Source organism: Garra rufa, chromosome 16 (genome assembly GCF_049309525.1).
Source record: "Garra rufa chromosome 16, GarRuf1.0, whole genome shotgun sequence".
In the NCBI taxonomy this organism is placed as follows: domain Eukaryota; kingdom Metazoa; phylum Chordata; class Actinopteri; order Cypriniformes; family Cyprinidae; genus Garra; species Garra rufa.
In genome coordinates this window covers 4,444,589-4,467,480 of record NC_133376.1, presented here as the reverse complement: position 1 = coordinate 4,467,480, position 22,892 = coordinate 4,444,589, and the positions used below count along the sequence as shown (strand labels likewise).

The 22,892-nt window shown below is 36.9% G+C and overlaps 1 protein-coding gene across 1 annotated transcript; it reads right to left on the bottom strand.

Annotated features, from left to right (window-relative positions):
• Window positions 1-158: 158 nt before the first annotated feature.
• Window positions 159-22,892, bottom strand: plp1a (proteolipid protein 1a). The gene is made up of 7 exons (XM_073820506.1): window positions 22,759-22,892; window positions 14,049-14,235; window positions 13,660-13,816; window positions 11,614-11,782; window positions 10,101-10,174; window positions 9,883-9,948; window positions 159-4,350 (listed from the first exon to the last, which is right to left on the bottom strand). Exons 1-7 carry the CDS (start codon window positions 22,760-22,762, stop codon window positions 4,270-4,272), a joined length of 738 nt encoding a protein of 245 aa, XP_073676607.1. The 5' UTR covers window positions 22,763-22,892; the 3' UTR covers window positions 159-4,269.

Sequence of the window (22,892 nt, the reverse complement as noted above, 5' to 3'; positions counted from 1 at the left end):
AATAAGGAGAACAGAGACTTCCTCTGTGCTCATTTAACACTTGGCCAAAGAGAGCGTGCAGCCTCCTCTCCTCCTTCTCTCTCCGATGACGCTCTTTTAAAACAAGCTGCCATGCTTTTAGGTGCAGTGGACAGTGAATCTATGAATAACAAAACACATTAACATACAACTGAATCTTTATTTTCTTGCTAAACCTCCCAGCCATCACTTTCTAAAGTAACAATACAACAACAAACTGTGCAGCCAAGCAGCAGGTTAAAATAAGAAACCTGAGGTGAATTAAGCATTAAATCTGTACAAAACATAATCTAAGAAATGCTGTTAGTGCTAATAATAAACCTATGGAATAAGCCCTTTGATGAATAAAAACAAATCACTGATTAATTGGGCATTTTAGCAAAAGAATGCGTTATACAATAACTACAATAATCTCCTGATAATTAGAGTTACAAAACAGCATTAACAGTTCACATATTATTTGTCTCAGTCACGTTGTTTCAAACCTGTGTCCAAATAACAAAACAGGAGATATTTCGATAAATGTTCATGTTGCTCTTTTTATACAGTGATAGAAAACGCTCTATAAGAAGAGAATAAAAATTAGTCCACATGACTTGTGCACCACATTCAAAGCCTTTTAGGATGCATTACAACAGGTTTAATATCAGTCATCCCAAATGTCCCTAAAATTGTGTCAAATTCAAATATGATGAAGCACAGATGACAATTTAGGACAATTTTGAAGAGCATGTTTTTCAAGGAACTTTAATTTCAGTTGTGTGACTTCAGAAGACTTGGAATGTAGTGCACTAGTCATACATATCTCCTTCTGTGAGGCGATATGGGTTTGGAACGACATAAGCGTGAGTAAACGATGACAGTGAACAGTATTTAGGTGAACTACTGCTTTAAATCTACACTAAAATCTTGCTTTCACCAAACGCTAGGGGATGATCAAGCATCCAACATGCATTAAAAACAAAATGTTCAGGATGAAATAATCAAATTAAAACATACTGAACTGGTTGCCTTTTGTAAAGAAAAAAAAATACATACAGTATGTCACAAAAGTGAGTACACCCCTCACATTTCAGCAACCATTTTAGTGTATCTTCTCAAGGGACAATACTATAGAAATGAAACTTGGATATATTTTAGAGTAGTCAATGTGCAGCTTGTATAGCAGTATAGATTTATTGACCTCTAAAAATTACTCAACATACAGCCATTATTGTCAAAATAGCTGGCAACAAAAGCGAGCACAGCCTAAGTGAACTTGTGTATATAGTATCAATATATTGTGTTAGCACCATTGTTATCTGGCACTGCTTTAATGATCCTGGGCATGGAATTGACCAGAGCTGCACAGGTTGTTGTTGGGATCCTCTTCCACTCCTCACAGAGCTGCTGGATGTTAGACACTTGGTGCTTCTCCACCTTCCGCTTGAGGATGCCCCACAGGTGCTTAATAGTGTTCAGGTCTGGAGACATACTTGGCCACTACATCACCTTCAGCTTCCTCAGCAAGGTAGTTATCATCTTGTTGGTGTGTTTGGGGTTGTTATCATGTTGGAAAACTGCTGTTCGGCCTAGTTTCTGGAGGGAAGGCATCATGTTCTGCTTCAGAATAGACAGTACATAATGGAACCCATGTTTCCCTCAATGAACTGCAGCTCCCCAGTACCAGCAGCACTCATGCAGCCCCAGACCATGATGCTCCACCACCATGCTTGACTGTAGGCAAGACACAATTTTCTTGGTACTCCTCACCAGGGCATCGCCACACATGCTGGACACCATCTGAGCCAAACAAGTTTATCTTATAGTCTCATCAGACCACAGGACATGGTTCCAGTAATTCATGCTCTTGGGCAGGTTGTCTTCAGTAAACTGTTTGTGGGCTTTCTTGTGAGCCAGCTTCAGATGAGGCTTCCTTCTGGGATGACGCCTATCCAAATCGACTTGTTGCAGTGTGCGGCGTATGGTCTGAGCACTGACAAGCTGATCTTCTACTTCTGCAACCTTTAAAGCAATGCTGGCAGCACTCATGCATCTGTTTTTTGAAGCCAGGTTCTGCACCTGACACACAGAACGAGTGCTTAACTTCATTGATCGACCCTTGCAAGGCCTGTTCTGAATGGAAACCATCTTGGAAAACCTCTGTATGACCCTGACCACTGTAGTGTAACTCGGTTCATCATCAAATCCTCAGAGAGTGTTTTGTCATGAGATGCCATGTTGAACATCCAGTGGTCAGTATGAGGGAACTGTACGTAAAGCACCTAATTTTAATTCCTCTAATATAAGATACACAACTTTGAATTGTCCTGTCAAGCAGACAAAAACATGAACATGAAGAATATAAGACATGTGGCTTTGCATGGTTAATCAACATACTGCTGTTATCACTTAGGGTGTACTCACTTTTGTTGCCAGCTATTTTGACAATAATAGCTGTATGTTGAGTTATTTTCAGAGGACAGTAAATCTATACTGCTATACACGCTGCACATTGACTACTCTAAAATATATCAAGTTCAATTTCTATAGTATTGTCCCTTGAGAAACGTTTGTGAGATACTGTATATATATACATACATATATATATATATATAGAATACAAACAAAATGAAGCTACGGCTGATAAGGCTGCTTTTTTCCATTTTTGTTTCTTCCTAAGTGTCTTTTGCTCTCGATTTTCAGTGAAATATCCCAGCCACGAAACACTATTAGTAACGTCAGCCTCTGCAGCAAAATACCTGCTCAAACATCATTAGCCGCATCTGTGCACCGGTCACAGAAAGGCTTTTATTCAAGCAGCTGAAAAGTCCCAGAAGCCTCTTTGTCAGTGGGCGATATCTTCTGACGCGTAAACTGACCCCTAGCATGGGTTTGTGCCAGGGCTTTCGTCTAACAAAGAGGGGCTGATCTATTGTTTAGGCATTTCTCAGTCCTGTCAAAAGGCTGTGAGAAAAAAAAGTGCTGGGGTCACAAGAAAACAGCACGCATTGCTGTGTCTTTCCATGGTAACCAGATGTGAGGGATGTCACCATGGAAACCAGCCATCATCACCATTAGATTTTTTTTAAGCATCTAATTATTATTTTATAGTATGGTATTACTACCCAATTATTATTTTCTAAAACAAGTATATTTTGTCCAATCAAGTAATTTTAATTATGGATAGACCAGCTGACTGTTTTAAATGGACTCATATAGTAGCTATAAAAAATTGATAGTAGGCATTTGATAGCAGGTACAATAAGTTGAACTCAAACCTGTCAGATTTCAAAAACAAAAGGAATGTATTATTGACCTAAAAAGGGTAAAAATCGAATTAAATATTTCTAGCTGCCTTCAAGTCATGTTGGCATGATCATATTTATGATATGAAAGCATGGTAACCCCAACTCAATATTGTAATCAATAATGGCAGCAGAAGCTTGCTACTGGTCATAATTTAAGTGTACACTGTGAATGTTTGTGTACTGCTGAAGAATAGTAAGATTTTCTTATAGTACAAATATCTAATTCTTAAATAAAGATACATTTATTTGAGAAACAAAATGACTTAAGATATTAAGTCTTGTTTTCTGAAAAAAAGTATCAAAATAGTGTTAGTTTTTCCTTAAAACAAGAAGCCATTGAGGTAAGAAAAATAATCTTAAGTTAAAGAGAAAACACGCTTATTTTACTTGCCTTTGGCAGATATTTTTCATGGTTTAAACATAAAATAACACATTTTATGTATTCATTCATTTTATTTATTTAGTTATTCATTCTAAAAAAACAAGGCTTAATATCTTAAGTATTTTAGATTTAAGAATGTTTGGCAAAACCAGACAAAAATACTAAGTAAGAAAATCATTTTTTTGCAGTGTAGGAAATAAGCTGCCTAGAAAACATGACTCATTTAGCCAGTTAGTCACAGTTTGTGACCAAACTACTAGATAAAATACACAGACAACGAATGTGTTACACAGCTAATTTTGTTACATTAGCATAATTATAACATACCAGGAGACTTGAAGGCAGAATATTTCCTCTAGTGGTCAGGAGCAGTAAATCAGATGAAAGAGAGTTTGGAGCAAAGATTCCAAAATTGTAAATCTTTACATCAAATAAAAAATAAAATAATAATAATAATAATAATTTAAAGAGTGTCAGGAAATTGTGTTGTGTTGTGAAAAAGAAGAAAATAAGAAATTCTAAAGTGCTCCAATATGGTGCCGTTATTGACCGTAGAAGGACACCAGGACAGAACAACCGTTAGCAGCGTGGACTGATGCCTTTCCTCCCCAGATACCGCAGAACTGCAAAGTTATAGGTGGTGGACACAGTGTATGTGAGCTGAAGAGAGAAAGACAGAAACAGAAGATAATAAATGTGACCCAGTGACCAGAGACTAATCAGAAAACGGTGGTGTTTCCCTGTGAAAACCCAACCCGCAATGCCAGGGTTTTGTAGGTGGTTGCCCAAAAAATTACTATGCTTTTACTGGTCTTGATTTTTAACCATATTACAACACGTTTTCTTTTCCTATTTGAGCAAATGGGAATGCAAAAAATATATTTTGCTATTTGCTATTCACTGCTCTCGTATTTTATCCAACTTTTGTGGTGCTTCACATCTACAACACTTAACAAACACATACAAATACTCATAATACACCAAATACAGGAGAAAAAAAAAAAATAATAGGAGACAACACACACCCTTTGAATTATTATTTTAAGTGGATGTCCCTTGGGCGACGCTTAAGGTCAATTAGATGTTCTACAAATCGGTACAAATTTATCTTTGTGCCTGAAGCAATACGTCTATGTAACAAATTTAGTTGATTTAGCCGATTTATTTAATGACCTTTTTTTGACCTTTGTTTGTAAATTAATTGCCCCATGGGGATTAATAAAGCTCTGAACTAAAAAAAACTATGACGGCTTCCACTAAGAGAAACCCAGAAATGTGAGAAAGGTCCAGTGAGATGAGTAAATGCAGGTTTACATGTAGTCTAGAACTATAGTACCATCATGTTTACACAGCACACACAACCATTGCCCTTAACATGAGGACAAGAGAGCTGTCAGTCAATGAATGGAAAACAAAATAACTGGTGTTACATATTTGAGAAAGTAACTGAAAATGTTGTTACTTTGCTTAGTTACTTGAAAAATGTAATCTGATTACGTGACTCACGTTACTTGTAGTGTGTTACCCCAACACTACTTTTCATCACATTGCTGTGTGATGTTCAGAGTGGTTTTACCACATTGCAATGAAATTATCACAGCGTCTGAGTGGTTGGCAGGGTGCTATGTTGCTAAGAACCTGGGTGCCGATATAATATGCATTGCAATTTTTTTTTAAAGGTCCCATATGGTCAAAATCGAAATTTCTAGGGGCTATGTAACTACCATATGAGTTTCAAAACAGTCAATCCACAGTAAACTGCACACAGCCTGCTTAAAGTAGCTGATCATTTTTACGAGCCGCTGTGACTTCCGTACAGATGTGACGGCCGATCTACTCAGTCACCGCCTTCAGTCACCTCCCCGAGCACCAACCACCGTCCCACCCTCCTTTTGTCAAACCCAGACAACATCACGTCCATAACATTGCTAAGCAACAACAACACGGAAACAAGTGGAGAAAACCCTGTTCAGTCGATAGATGTTGAAACTACTTCATTGCACAGGCTTCAGAACAACGTGAATATAAGAGACCACTGGCACGTCAACTTCAGCCTCTTTCACACAGCGATTCTGGTAAATACACGGATAATGTGTCCCATGATTTGTTCCGGAGTTGTTTGATTTGGTTCATTCACAGTTGTTTTCCGGAATCTGTGCGTGCTTTACACACAACCCATAAAGACATGTGACGTTTGGATGTGAGATGTAATGCGACGGGTATGTGTCACTAAACTGAAACTAACCTGAACAAACTGTGCTTCAGCGCTGATCGTGAGGAGCTCCCTGATTGCTGCTTCATTCGACTTTGCATGTATTTTCTCGTTGTGAAGAGTCGCATGATAACGTGCATCATCACTACAACACTGCCTTTATGGTTCTGGCTTTTGTTCACACAGCGCTCGTTCCCGTAATTTTCCGGAATCAGCGCACATTGTGAAAGGGGCTTTACTAAAGCAACAGTTATGTAACTGCATTCGGTGTTTGAAAAAGAAACAACATTAATGATCATTCTGAAATATCGTGTTGAGTATCAGCAGCCTAGGCTCTCTCTATGGCTCTGGGTTCGGCTACAACGATACATGACCGTAGTTACCTGTGATTGGCCTGGCTGTGCGTCACTCAGAAAACAACAGGCCAATCAGAAGAGAGGCTCATGAATATTAATTAGATGGGCCAAAATCGACCTGTTTTTGACAGAGCTCCTAAAAAAGGAGCTGTAAAAATATATTGAGATGGATTTTGGCACTTATACAGCAAATATATATTCTTAAGGACATCAACAACTAAAATAAACCTCCAGAAATGTGTACAATATGGGACCTTTAAGAATTTCAATTCTACAAGTATTGCGATTTGATGTTGTTAGGTCTGGGACGATACGCTAGTCTGCCATTTCACATGTTCAACAAAATGAGTAGAAAATACTTTCTGAAATAAAATAAAGTGCTATTTTACTTTGCAAACCATTTTAGTCAAAACAAATTTTACTTAGTTTATTGTGTTTGGCTCTAAATGATCCCAGCCAAGGAAGAAGAATCTAGTGAAACAATCAGTTTTTTTAAAAAAACATTTACAATTGATATGCTTTTTAATCTCTACACAGAGTAGACACAGAGTTAGACAAGACGAACATTTGAGGTTAAATATGTAATTTTTTTAGAAAATAACCGATCGTTTTGCTAGATAAGACCACTGATAATAGAGAACTGGATTGCTCATGACGTCATAAAAGTGAAGCCACCGCGTCGCCATATTAGTATTCCCTAGTATTCGCTTACATTCTATTGAATGAATAGGAAATTATAAGATTTTATCGAGAACACATCACATAACAAGTCAGCGTTTTTATATCTTAAGTCTCACTGTACATTTTCACAATGCAAACGTCCTAAGCATGCAAACGGTTATTTGTTTAATGTCGGGAATTCCCTCTGCTTAATAAAATGTACGTTCACATAGCCTACATTACAGTCGCGTACATCAGATAAACAAAAACATCGGACATTCAACATGTTTACAAAAGACAAAGTGTTCATTTATAAATCTGAATGAAGAGTTATCATTTGTATATACCTTAATTCATCTAGTACTGCTATTCACTGTTTATGTAATTTTGTTATAGCCTGCTTTTATTCGTAAAGTAACTGCATGTTTCAACAATACTTACGTTATCAGTATTCATTTTGAAGCAGTTAATGATTTGTTCGTTAAATTAATAATTAATTCAACATATATACATTTTACTCACATGGAAACGGTAATATTAGTAAATCACCACAGAATTTGCTGATCTGAAGAGTCTGAAATAGATGTTGCTCAATCAGGCACATTAAAAATATGCACACCATAACTCGGAGAATATACCGCTGACTGGTACGGACTTAAAGACATGAAGCTTTATTTCAAAGATTTAAATTTCAATACAACGAGCAATATAGTAACACAGGCATGTATTGTATTATTTATTGTGTAATCGAATCAATTTCAGATACTAATACCAGATATATGGTTACGTGTTATTATTTCCTGCTTAAAGAAATACATTTAGTGTTGGATCAGTTACCTGTTTCTGTAAGTGCGCAGCTGACACACCCACCTAAACGATTTCAATATATCACTTATCCAGCCCGAAAACCCATAAACATTCCAGATATCATCTTAAGTAAAATTTTATATTCATACACATATCCTAAAAACTAATCCTGTGCGAATGATATGCTTCAAATCGGGTAATTTTAGGTCAGTGGTTTGCATGTAAATCAATGGCGCGCTCTGCCGGTAGGGAATAGTAAGATGGCGGATCGAACACTTCCGGTGGCTTCACTGCCTAACGGCAGTTTAGAACGCAATGAGCGATCCAGTCATTATATAGATCAGTGGATAAGACCCTTCTTTCCTCGGCTGGGATCGTTTAGAGCCCTTTAAAGCTGCATTTTGGAAGTACAAAAAGAAGTCCATTATATGGAGAAAAACCCTGAAATGTTTTCCTTAAAAAACAAATTTCTTTACGACTGAAGAAAGAATAACACGAACATCTTGGATGACAAGGGGGTGAGTACATTATCTGTAAATTTTTGTTCTGAAAGTGAACTACTCCTTTAAAGGGATAGTTCACCCAAAATTGAAAATGTGATGTTGATCTGCTTACCCCAAGGGCATCCAAGATGTAGGTGGCTTTGTTTCTTCAGTAGAGCACATGCGCGGAAACAATCTGTTGCGCGTTTACAGTGCAGGGAGATCGCGTCACGTGCCGGCTGTTGTAAACGCACTCAGGACAGATGGACATTGCGGTGGATCAGAGGTAAATAATGATATAAATACTGTTCAGTGTCTTGCACAGACCGATTGTTTCATGTGTTAAGATCTCAGTGTATCGTCACAAGCCGCAGAGTTTAATTTGGTTTTGTTTAGGGATGCACCGAATATTCGGCCACCGAAAAGTTTCATCCGAAAATGGCCCAAAAGTGCATTTTCGGTTTTCGGCCGAAAGATTTGTATCACCGAAACAACACGGCCGAAACAGCATGTTGACGCAAAACAGAAACCACAGCCTGCACGTGCTTGTCTGAAGCAACACTTCTGCAGTGTGGACCTATTTCAGTATATCTGAGAAAGACCCACGGATAGCGATTTGCAAAACTTGTAATGCCGAAATTTCAAGAGGGGGTGTGTCTGCAGTCGTGCGGGCAGCCAGTGATGAGAGCAGAGATCGGCGCATTTGTGTAAGGTTTGTTTTTGAATGTCGGTTCTTGAAATAAAGCTCTTAATTTTCATTGATGACTGCAGTGTTATTAGGGGTTAAGAAAGTCTTAATTATGATTTCAGCTGGTTTTAAATGTGGGGACTGAAAGACAAGAATTGCGATGAAACTTCAAAAGGCTATCCATTGAATAAATTTGAGCGCTGCACGTTTCAAAGTCATTTGCTGCGCTGCTTTGTGTACCATTCTGACAGCGCCTCCTGCTGGAAGAGAAACACGTAGAGTTGTAAATGTGAACTGATGGATCCACAAGATAATGTGTCATAAAAATTTAAACAATTAAACAATTTAAACAAAGGCAGTAAAATATATGTATATGTTATTTAAGTAATATAATAGTGGATTGATAATAATTGTTTAAATTAATATAATTGATTTATTCTTTGAAACTTTAATATTAATTTATGCAATTGCAATGCCTTGATTTTAGTAAAATTAGTACACAGTCATAGCCATAAATGCAATGGTACTAATAATTGGCATAATTCTTTCGGCCTTGGTTTCCTCTTTTTCGGTTTTCGGTTTCGGCCAAGAATTTCATTTCGGTGCATCCCTAGTTTTGTTTGTGTGTGTTTTTTTTTAAATCTCAAAACCTTGGATCCCATTGACTGCCATTATATGACTGCCAGACTGCAACAGTTTGAGTTCAAAATCTTTGTTTGTGTTCTACTGAAGAAACAAAGTCACCTACATCTTGGATGCCCTTGGGGTAGCAGATAAACATCACATTTTCAATTTTGGGTGAACTATCCCTTTAAGCTGAAAAACAGTTCTCACAGTCATCCTAGTCATTTCTAACCACAACTGACAACAATAAATCACAGCCAACCCCAACAAGAGGTTAATAAATGCAGGAACAGAATTCCTCGACACCTACAGGAATGGCGTCATGAGAACACATTGTGACTGTCTTCTGTTCTGGACACTCACCAGAGCCAAGACTGTCATCCCCGCTCCAGCGAAGGCAGCAATGTAGAGATCATAGGTCAAGAAAAACTGAAAAACAAGTCAGAAAAGTGACATCGTAAACACTCACTGCGCAGCATGAACATCTGATCTTGGCTTTGGGTTTGACAAGCTTTGAGGAAGGTTTTCAAAAGAATTATAAGAAGACATCGAATCGTTCGTCGCCCAGGGCCACGTCTTACCTCTCTTGTCTTGCAGACATTAGACAGGGTCATCCCACAAGCCTTTCCTGGTACTGCGGTCCACGGAAGTAAACCTTAGAGAGACAGAGACATAAAACACAGAGTAACAGTGTTAAAGAGATCAAGGCACAATGATGTTTTACTGAAATTTGTGTCAGTTTAAACAACACCATATTAAAAGACAACAGAGTTTACATTGTTAGGCCGGAAACACATGCAGACATTTAGCTAATTCATTTCAAGTGTGCTGTCACAGTGTGCACATTCAGGTCAACAACAATAATAATGCCCACGATAAAGAAAAATCTGTATATCTGTATAATTGTAATCCCTGTATAATTTGTATTGTTTCATATGGTTTTGAAAAACATTTTTTAAGACATTTTGCAACTTTAAAGTAGAACGTATGTCCTTACATCTTGATCTTCATTATATCAATCATTATATGAAGAATGATTACTAATTATTCATTCATAGACAAGAGTAGCTTTTCAAGGATTTACACCACATCACATTTGACAACTAAAATTAACCTCACCTTGCCATAAAAAGTCTAATTGTCTGATAATTTGTGACTTATTATCATTGACACAGTTTCCTGTTTTTTTCTTCTTCAATTCTTCAAATATTAATAAGCAGTGAAACAGTTTTGTTTAAATATTTTCCCCATGAAATTCTAAACATGTTTTAAGTAGATCTGACGTTTTAGTTTAAAATCTAAAATATTTCAATTCAGAAAAAAAAAAGCTCAAAGACATGTATTCAATTAAGTATGATGGCATTTTAATGTATTCTTGGAGTAAATCTATAAAATAAAATAATAAAATAAAATAAATGACCCAACATGAGGTGGTGTGTTTGGTTAGACTCACATGCCATTTATTGCTGAGATGACTGGTTAAAAAAAAACTACAATCACCAACAATCATTTGCACACACTCCAATTCACAGAATAAATGATGAAAAAATTGTTGCCACTGATTATGTCTTATTATGTATGAAATATAAAACAACCAAAAAAACTTTTCAGAGGTGAAAAAATTCAAGAATTTAAGCCACTGAACATTAAACACTAAACATTTAACACCAAACTGCCCATGTTGTAAACTACTGGAAGACCACAGGCAGCTGTCATTCGATTCTCATTGACTAATTATTAAGAAATCAGAAATTAATAAGAAAATAAGTTACGTTTTTTAGTAAAAAGCCTCTCTGCATTGAACCTTCAGTTTGAAAGCACCTATTTACCTCTTTCTCTAATGCACAGAATAGCACCTCTTGTGGCAATGCACTTGTGTTGAATTATGCACGGTGAATGCAAAAATATGTGAAATCAAGCTTGCCGAACTATAAGTGTGCGCATTGAGGTACCTCTTTCCTGAAAACATCTGAACATCAGGACACTTCAAAAGACATCAGCGAGACTTTAATCACCGTTACAGAGCCGTGATATCAAATCTCTAAGCTGTCAAGAGACAGAAAAGGTATGATAAATGTATTGCGGGGTCATTACCGTACTGTCTGGCATCAATGCACAGCTGGTTGATGCTGGAGGGCGTTTCAGAGAGGATGTTGATAGTGTAGCAGGTGTTTGCCATGTTGTAGAAAAAGTAGACAGGAAGCGCAGAGAGGGAGAACACCAGCAACCAGACCACAACCAGGAAATATGTGATCACAATGAACTGTGGAAGAAATGCATACATTTATCAGTTTGATGCTCATGTTTCCTTTTATTTTTGATGAAGAGGTCACACAAAATGGAAAAATGCATTTATATTCAAGACATGCATTTCACCACTTTTTTAAATTTTAGTCAGTGTGTGGTGCCTATGTTTGAGCATGAAAAACATCTACAAAGTTACAAATCTCAAAGTCCACTCCAAAGGGAGATATTTCGTTTTTTTTTTGTTTTTTTTAAACTACTCCTTTGGACTACAGTGTTTGTTTTCCGGATGCTATGATGTCACAACACGGCCCATTAGAATATCATTCAAATAAATCCCGCCTACGGAAATTCTAATCATTGGCGGGTGGGGAGGGACGAGGTGGGGATTCGCCCAACTTTAGCGATGTAGCATGGACAGACGCTTCTGGGATGCTTCAGCGAGCCAAAGGGTGGCTCGTATAAATGCAAGCATTGACTAAAGTGTCCGGTATCCGTGCTGGAGCCACGCTGTTGACGTGTGCGGTATAGAGGGTCAAACACATGCAGAGCCTTGGTTGATGTAAACACAAGCATTGACTAGAGCAGGGGTGGGCAAACTTTTTGACTCGAGGGCCACATCAAGTTTTCCACATTAAGTGAGGGGCCGCATAATACGTTAATCTTGTTTATTTTTTATGAGCACTATATGACACAGATAAGTTGCATTATTGTAGAAATCTATTGATGTATAAGACACATTTTAACATTTCATTTAGAAATAATTTGAAATAAGCAAAACATTTACAAACATTAGAAACATGCAATTATACTCCACAAAAAAGGACTGTAAATTTAGCAGTGTTCAGAACAGAAAAAGGAATTCAAATATAAGTAAAAACAAATTCACTGTTTATTATAACATTTATTATAAACGCCCAGCCTAAATATTGAAATCAATACTTAAACTAATGGCGTGGTAACAGGAAAATGCACAATACAAACTCAATACAAACTCATTTGCCCTTTCTTATTCATCACCAATCCTAATGTGCATGATTTGTGCTTGAGCTTGATTGCTTTATAAAGTCGCCTCGGAAATCGCAGGATGTTTCAGAATGATAAAACACGCAATTTATAATCCAGAAAATACAGTACTGTATCCATTTTCATAAAAATGTGAAGAAGGAGGTGGCATATCTTTGCCAGACAAAATGACAAATCATTTCTATGTTTTCAGTAAAAGCCACCTGTAGGGATCCGATGCGCTTTTGTAAAAAATAAATAGACAGAAAGATAGAAATAGACAGAAAACTATCCATATTTAAAACGTAAGAATCACTTAAATCTAGTTTGCACTAACAGTTGTACATGGAAGTTGCTGCTTTGTGAAGGGGCGTGGCAAAACTGAAATGTCATCTAAGCTGTTCGCCAATTGCAACGCAGTGGGACTGCTAACCAATCACAACACATTTCGTTTTTCGGAAGGCGGATCTTCATCAAACCTGGAACTAATTGAGCCATTTGTGCCAGCCTGGGGAGAAAGCTATTGTACTAATGTAAACTATGTGAAAAATAATGCGTTTTTCGAACCACTAAGCATGGGAGCATGTTCTAGTGCACCCCCAAAACAAAATAAAGACTTTGTAAAAGAGCATAATAGGACTCCTTTAAAGGAAACACAACAATAAACTGAATAAAATGCACCAATTTTGAGTAAATAGAAATGCAAATGAGATATAAAAGTTGCATCAGATGGGAAATATTAAGTGAGCATCAACATTTTGAAAATTGGCAGCCTTATACGTTAATATAGAATTTTAAAATTCTTTAAAAAGGTGCGTATGCCTCAAAATGAGGGTGCAACATTTTTAAAGTAGCCAACACAAAGTGAAACTCACACTGCAAATCACTCACCGTTGTGCTGAGACAGCGACCACAAACTGTACTACGAAATTCTCCAAATGATTGCCGAACTGCACTGGTGGTGTAAAAGCCTTCAGCCAGCAGGACTATACAGTACAGGAAGAAGAAGGAGGCCAGACCATAGATGATGTACTGAAAATACTCAATACTACAGGAGAGAGAGAAAGACATGTTTGTAACAGAATGATGCTAAAATGACTAAACATTCTAGAGCAAATAAGCAACTTTTGACAACTTAGAAAGCTTTATTCAAACTTGTCATTTCATTTTTTTTTTTTTTGTTGTTGTTAAGTTTGAGATTATGGGTAAATAAACTAAAAATTGAAATAGATTCATCTGGATTGAACATAGATGATGTGAGAGATGCTACTGGCACGCACAGATACGCTAGGGTGATGTAGTCCTGATGGTCACGGGTGAAGTAAGTCTCGATAAGTCTTTCGCTCTCTGTAAGGGCCTGATGTCCACAGCCGCAGAACAGAGCAATGCCAGAGAAACACAGCAGAGTGGCCACCAGAGAGATGTAGGGCACTCCTCCCAGACAGCGCATACAGCATTCATAACAACCTGAGATTCATAACGAAAGCATATGAAGGATCAGTTTATCTCATTTTCTTATGACCTATAGCAGACATTTTAGAAATTGCACATAATAAATGCCACAAGGATCTGTATTAGGCCCCCTGCTGTTTTCCTTATACATGCAGCCATTTGAAAATATTATTGGAAAAAGTGATAATCTTACACTTATGTTGAAGGAATAGTTCACCGAAAAATGAAAATTTGATGTTTATCTGCTGACCCCCAGGGCATCCAGGATGTAGGTGACTTTGTTTCTTCAGTAGAACACAAACAAAGATTTTTAACTCAAACCGTTGCAGTCTGTCAGTCATATAATGGCAGTCAATGTTTATCAAATCTTTAAGAGTAAAAAAACATACACAGACAAAACCAAATTAAACCCTGCAGCTCGTAATGATACATTGAGGTCTTAAGACACAAAACGATCGGTCTGTGCAAGAAACTGAACAGTATTTTTACCTCTGATTCACCGGAAAGTTCTACTCTCCTGAGCGTGTTCACAACAGCCGGCGCGTGATGCATCGGCGTGATCTGCCATAGTAGTGGATGCACACGCGGAAGCAATCTATCGCGCATATATATCACTCATTGTTTACATAGTGCATATTGGCCTCTCAAAATGGTAATTACTTGTGTTTATCCTGATTCCGGCAACCATTTAAAAACTAAAAGATTACGTTTTCTTGTGCAAACTCATCTGGGAATGTTGACTTTTCACCAACTACATTGCCAGAGCATGTTGACGCATTACGGCTATTGTGAACGCGCTCCATACAGCTGAACTTTCCTGTGGATCAGAGGTAAAAAAAATTATATAAATACTGTTCAGTTTCTTGCACAGACTGATCGTTCTGTGTCTTAAGACCTCAATGTATCATCGCAAGCCGCAGGGTTTATTTGGTTTTGTCTGTGTATGGTTTTTTTACTCTTAAAGATTTGGTAACCATTGACTGCCATTCTATGACTGACAGACTGCAACGGTTTGAGCTAAAAATCTTTGTTTGTGTTCTACTGAAGAAACAAAGTCACCTCTTGGATGCCCTGGGGGTAAGAAGATAAACATCACATTTTTATTTTTTGGTGAACTATCCCTTTAATGATACTTAGCTCTACATATCTTCGAGACAAGATGACATTTTTTAAATTATTATTAATTACAAGCTAACAGTGTAAACATTTGAAGTGGATCAAAAAAGTTCATCAAAGTTGTCCTAAGACAAGAACGGGTATTGTTTTGGTTTTTGGACAACTTTGGAGAAAGTATTTTACAGAGCAATGACTGTGTGATCAGTAATTTAACTGAGTACAGTACCACACAAATATAAAATACAGTGAATAGTAACACAACACTAAAATATTGCACATAAGATTAAATAAATAAATAAATAAATAAATAAAATCTTTTAATCAAATAACAGTCTTTTACACAATTGTATTATTATTATTATTATTATTATTATTAGTGTGTGTGTTTTATTAAGTTCTGATAAACCAGAGATATCATTCACAGGACTAAAAACATGTATAAGATCTTACTATATGATTTGCATCACAACCTTCCACCTTCTACCACTATCTGTTTCTGATGTTAATGCATTCATGGACTCAAGACTTAATTATAATAATGCATAACTTGGTGGCAGATCAGAATGCAGCTGCTAGAGGTCCAAAAAATGTGATCATGTCCCCCCAATTTGATCATATCTACAGTGGAGTCCCGCATTGAGTATAAATTATTACTATTCACTCATAAGTCCCTAAATACCTTTTACTGTAAGTCCCACTAAAGGAGATTAGTTTTTACACAACACATTTCATCCAGCTCCAGTTTGGACCAAGCTTCACTTATGACAACCACAGATAACGAAAATGATAGACAGATTTACGAGATTGCAATAAAAGCATAATATCATAGCAATGACTGCAATCATAAACTGTATTTACTTCTTTATTAATGTGTTGACAGATGTTTCCTAATTAACTGAATTATTTACATTTACATTTACATTATTCATTTAGCCGACGCTTTTATCCAAAGCGACTTACAATTGGGAATACAACAAGTGATTCATCCTAAGGAGGCAGATCAACATAGGAAGTGCTCAAAAATACCATATATCAGGCGTTGTTAGAAGAGTGCTGGCTAGAAGGAGAAGATCAAGAAAGAGAGGAAAAACAGGCTAGAAGGGAGGATCAAGAAGAGAGAATTTTTTTTTTTTTTTTTTTTTATTGAGTCAGATAGTGTCGAAAAAGATGGGTTTTCAGCAGTCGCTTGAAAGCTGTTAAGGAGTCTGCATTCCGGAGAGGGGTGGGAAGATCATTCCACCAGGCAGGAACATTGAACAAGAATGTTCTGGACAGTGATTTAATACCTCTCTGTGGTGGTACAGTGAGGCGTCTTTCACTAGAGGATCTCAGTCTTCTGGAAGGAGTGTACATGTGTAGTAGTGAATGGAGGTAGGCAGGTGATGATCCGGTGGCTGTCCTATATGCCAGCATCAGTGTCTTGAATTTGATGCGAGCCGTAACCGGTAGCCAGTGCAGAGATATGAAGAGCGGTGTGATATGGGCTTTTTTCGGCTCATTGAAGACGAGCCGTGCTGCTGCATTCTGAATCATTTGTAGAGGCCTGATTGTACATGCTGGAAGACCAGCTAAAAGAGCATTGCAGTAGTCTAGCCTAGAAATGACCAGGGCCTGGATGAGGAGTTGTGCAGCATGCTCTGTTAGGAAGGGCCTGATCTTTCTGATGTTGTGCAATGCAAACCTGCAGAATCGAGCAGTCTTAGCTATGTGGTCTTTAAAAGTCAATTGGTCGTCAAAGATTACTCCAAGATTTCTGGCTGAAGTCGATGGGGTAATTGTTGAGGAACCTAACTGGATGGAGAAGTCATGTTGTAAAGATGCAGTGGCAGGAAAGATAAGGAGTTCCGTCTTTGCTAGATTGAGCTGTAGATGGTGTTCCTTCATCCATGCAGAGATATCCGCCAGGCAGCCTGAGATCCGTGCGGCTACCGATGGATCGTCTGGTTTGAATGAAAGATAGAGCTGTGTGTCATCAGCATAGCAATGGTAGGAGAAGCCATGTGCCTGTATGATGGGGCCCAGAGATGTAGTGTATATGGAGAAGAGGAGAGGTCCAAGAACTGATCCCTGAATTATGACTGAATTATATGAATCATATGACATTATTTAGTAGGATGGACTCCAGAGGAGTCTGGTTCTCTTCAAGGTTTTCCTCCAACACCTCACCATTGATGCAGTTATTTTTCCCTCCTAAAACAACCTGTGGCTGCTTATTGGGGCTCTAAGAAATTAAAGGAAATTTCTTGATGTAATGGTAAATTCATTGGGGCCAAATGACATCACTAAAACACACATTTTCTCTAAAGCTACTTTCAAACAATACGTTCTGTTCAAATAAAATGGAACTGGATTAAATACAGCAAGAGCAATGTTGCCAAATGCCTTCAATGAAAAGTAGGTAAATCCTTGTCACACTGTATCAGCCCTTTGCATTTGTTTCCCATTTTAATTCAGCCAAATTCTCAATAAAACTGTTCTCATTTATATATTATTTTTGTTTCTGTTTGTCTTTCAAGCTGTTGCTCTATTTATATATACAAAAATTACATACAGTGCACAGCATAAATGAATACACCCCCTCTAAATAAATATAAACGATGTACATTCTTAATGATCACTAATATAATTCATGGAAAGATGGCAAAATCTAAATGTATTAAACATATACTTAAGAACAAAAAATATGACAATATTTTCTGTAAAATTAGTAAATTAGCCAGTTTTGCTTAAATGAAGGATTGCAGAAATGAGTATAACCTAGATTTAATTTAGCAAATCTGTTATCTTCTAGTACTTAATATATCCTCTATATAACTTTAAGTATACTGCTCTGAAACTTCTTGGCACTGAGTGTACAAATTCATGACAAATTGTCACATCTGTCATGCAAATGCCCTGGTCTGTAATAGGGAATGTTGCTCAGCTCGTCTCTACAGAATCCCCCATAGGTGCTCAAGAATGTTAAGACTGGGTAAAATACATGTCCACTGAAGGATTTTCAAATCAGAAGAATGCATATCATCATTGTCATGTTAAAAAAAAGGCCAATAACTCATGAAATGAGGAGAGGGTAGCCTCTTCAGGATCAGTTTTTTTTGTATTACATTACACATTGGTATGTGAATTCATGACAACATTGATAAATCACACCTTCACACCTTGAGCACTCATACATCCCTATATAAGAGTTTTACTACCACTGAACGTCACTGTGGGAACCAGGCACTTCCCACTGTACTCCTCTAGTAGCAAAATACCATTTTGGCTGTAAAAAAACAACTTAAAAAATAGTTTCAACTTATAAAAGTAAGTGTTCATACTGCCTTAAAATTTTAAGTTACTCAACTCCACTTTTCATGTAGTACAACTTAACTTTTCATGTTGACTAAACTTAAAAAAAAGTTGTTTTAACTTATAAAAGTGTGCATGCTGCCTTAATTTTAAGCTTAGTCAACGTGAAATGTTAAGTTGAACTACATGAAAACATGGATATTTGAGTTGAGTAAACTTAAATTAAGGCAGCATGAACACTTACTTTTTTAAGTTGAAATAACTTTAAGTTGTTTTATACAGTGTATGGGGATTGGAAAAAGGTGCAAATGAGTGACAACAACCATGTATGTTCACTTCTGCAGGCTGCATCTTGCTGCATTTTGCAACACAACATTTTATCACTTTGATAAGAAAATCTTATTTTCCTGAATAATTTAGACATTCAGTTCTTTGTTCTTTCTACTTGTTGAATGTACTTGTTTATAGTTAAAATATGCAGTTTATTAATAAAGATAACGTCTGTTTGAAAATTTGTGTCTACGTTTTTGGACATCTGTTCTTTAGGGCATCAGCAGCCATTCAGCGCTCATGAACTCGCAAACAGATCTTCTGGAATTTACAGCTGATAGCCATAGTGCACCAGAACGCCCACCACACACCAGCTTATTAGTATATGGGAATTGTTAGGTGGCCATGATGGTCAATGGGCAAATTTGGCCAGGATGCCAAGGTCACGCCTCATTTCAAAAGACATCCTGGGTTTTTTTTTATGACCACAGGAACTCAGTTTAACATCCAGGTACTGACCAGGCTCAACACTGCTTAGCTTCAATGGGCGACCAGTCTTGGGCTACAGGCTGATATGGCTGCAGATGTCTCTATAGTGGTTAAACATAAGATATAATTCATTTTGGGTCTCATTAAGGTATTATTTGTTCCAAAAGCAAATAGTTTTGGCAAAATCTCATCATGTTTATGTAAATTCAATGCTGTATATCAGAGCGCTGCCTTTGTACTTTTGACGGAATTATGGCTGTTGTTGTTGTTTATTAAATATAATTATTCAATAAATAATATTTTATATAAATAATAGCAGCACTGTCATTAGAAATTACCCTTAACAGATGAAAGGATATTAACATTACGGCAAAGATAACACTTTCCTCAGTAGACATTCATACTAATATTTTAATGTGAATATGAGATTGAGCTGAAGAATGAATGTTGTATCAGATGAAGGTAATCACACTGCCACTCTCTCATAACACTCTACCTCACATAATACAGTGGGGACATTCTGTGTCAAATCAAATTTCAAAAACTTCCCCGGCTTCCATCGATTGGTGGGTATATTAGTAAAATCTGTTGACTTTAGCAATCTATCTCTGGGACTGAATGATGTAGGGCCTTGGAAATTAATATTCCAAAAGAAAAGGTTATTAACAACTAGAATCTAAAATCTTATTGCAATATATTTAATACTTCTTGAGTTATAGGCATGCAAACTTTGGAAAAAGAATATTTATTGCACTCAGACTGGTATGTTCAATGCAGTTGAAAACGAACAAAACGAAACAAGATACATCTCCAGTTTTTACATTATTTGTTATTCAGACATTCCACTGTAATAAAAGAAGTGTCGTATTGTTTTTTACTGAGCCACATTTGGTTTTTGACCACTAAAAATGTGTACATTTTAACAATTTACTCCAGAAGCCATAAAAGCAAAGTTTGTTAAGACCCAATATCTAAAAGGGCATTAAAATGTCTTTAATACTTCTTGAGTTACAGGCATGCAAACTTTTAAAAAAGTGCTTGTTCCCCATTTTTGAATGGTCACCATTGGCACATAATGCAACAAAGATTGCTAAAGTCAACAGATTTGACTAATATAACTACCCATTTTTGTGCAACAATAAGATAATGTTGCTGCCATCTTTCTAAAGTAATTTTAATCCCCTGTAACTCGATTCTGAATCTAAGGTGAAAATTGTCATTTTGACCTCCCTCTAAAAAATAGTGGATTATTCAGTAATTATTCATCCATGATATTTAATATTTTGGCTTTCATCACTATACATGTCTATCTTTCTTCAGAATAAATATTAGCAAAATCAAAAATCTGAGATGGGGACCTCTGGTTGAGTTGACATGGAATGACCCATTGAGCTTTTAATACAGTTACACAATAAGCTTTTAATGAAACAACTCAACGTTCCTTCGTTACTAGCTCTAAAGTGACATTTCGTCACCAGCAACAATGAGAAAGTTCCTAAATTTGCTGACAAAATCCCGAACTGGCAACAGTGTAGAGCAAGATCCTTAAAGTCTGACATTTCTGGATCTCTGGTGCTATGAACTCCCCAAAATAGGTAGGCCAGTATAATTAGTAGTGTCTGCTAAGTGAAGCATCTATGCAGTTGCTCACAGTTAGTAATTTAAACAGACCACTAACCATAAGAACTCAACTTTGGTGTATCAAAAAACACTTTGAAAGTACCCTTTTAACAACTGCATAGTGACAACCTGGCAACCACCCCTACACTCTAGCATCACGGTGGTTTTGCTCAGGCAAACACCTCTCACATTTTCCACAGAAAAACATAAATCTAGTTTATTTATACTCTTGTTGACTTAGGAGAATTTACCAAAACAAAGGCCTGTTTCTCAGTTGGTTTGGTGCTGGGAACCAGTTTCATGCACACCATTTTTGTCACAATATACACTGCAAACAGTGCTTATTCAAATCCAAAACAATATAACAAGCTCATACTGTCATAGACATCTATTCACAGTCCATTCACATGTGCCAAATCTGAAACACTGCAATGTGCCACTGCAACAAAGCAGCAGCTGCAGCAAAGTGTGTGAGTCTGGATGGATCGGTGTAAGTGGGCATTCTTCCTCCATCCGTATCATGTGCTGCTGTGGGGGTGGGCGACGGAGCTGGTCTGTACCACGGTATGAAGAGTGTGAGAAAATAAGGAGGACCAAGAGCCAGGGTGTCTTTTTGTGGCTGCACTGACAATAGCCTTTGTCTCGATGCAACACAAGGGCCAGCAAGGACATGCAAACAAAGAGCCAGTGCCACCTCGGCCCCCTACAGACAGACTGAAATGACTATAGGGAACGAACGACAGTGAATAAAGAGGGGGAAGATTCGGGATGGAATTGGGGTAATGGTGCACACAAGCATTGATGCTGAGGGTTAAAATCCCACTTGGTTTGATTTATATAAATAGAGGAATATCTGGTTTATTTTTGGTTGTTTGTTTACATCATTTTAGATTTTTTTTTCATTATGTGCAATTTTAAATGTACTTCGACTTAGCAGTAGCATGTTAAAAGTTTAAAAAGTTAAGTGCATCACAAATTAAGTAAAGGCATCACATGAGTTCATTACATTTTGAAATATGGTAAACTAGACAACTGTTATTTTAAATGGTAATAATATTAAACAATATTACTGTTTTATATCATTTTTGATCATGTAAATGCAACTTGATGAGCATAAGACACTTCTTTCAAAAGAAAAAACTAAAAGTTTTTATCGACCCCAAACTTTTCAACTTCATGTAAACCTAAAAGGAGAATGGGTCATAGTTGGTTAAACTTAGATAAACCAAAAAACAAAAAAGAACAGTTAAATTATTACAGAAGAAAAAATAAGGAAAATCCAGTAGAGCTTTTTCAGATTCGAATAAAACTGCACGATTATTATTATACAAAACATACAAAAAATACTGTTCAAAATTAAGAAAAAAAGTACTGGGATGTGTGGTGGATGTAAACATTAGTGAATCATGTTTATAGTTAATGTAATGACCTACACCTGCGGCTTCTCCAGATGATTAAAAGACATTGAGCTAAAACAATGAACATGTTAGTTATGAGTAAAACCTGCATTTCAGTGCAAACAACACTTGCTGGAATGTTAAGTATCAATTTCAGTAATATTTAGACACTTTCAAAAATGTAGTACTGCAACATATAGGCAAGTTTATCACTGACTCTCCATACTTCATATGCAAAGCTCAGCCTTCTTTGCACTAGTTTATCCAGCAATAAGTCAAATCAAAAACATTTTTCAAATTACATACAAAATTGCTTAAAAACGTCCCTATTAATCCGTAAAAATGCTGGACTTACCCATGTCTGTAGGCAGCAGTGATGTGCTTCAGTATAATGTCACAGACTGCTCTCTCACTCTCCTACACAGTGAACACAGCTGAAGACAGACTCAATGTCCAACCTTAAGAAACAATGTGTCTTTTCAATGGCCT

What these genes read in the sequence shown, in the direction of transcription:
- plp1a (XM_073820506.1), bottom strand. An exon ending in TACATCACCCTAGCGTATCT is followed by an intron (nt 13,817 to 14,048) that starts GTGCGTGCCAGT and finishes TCTCTCCTGTAG; the next exon opens with TATTGAGTATTTTCAGTACA. An exon ending in GGATGACAGTCTTGGCTCTG is followed by an intron (nt 4,351 to 9,882) that starts GTGAGTGTCCAG and finishes TTCTCTCTTCAG; the next exon opens with CTCACATACACTGTGTCCAC.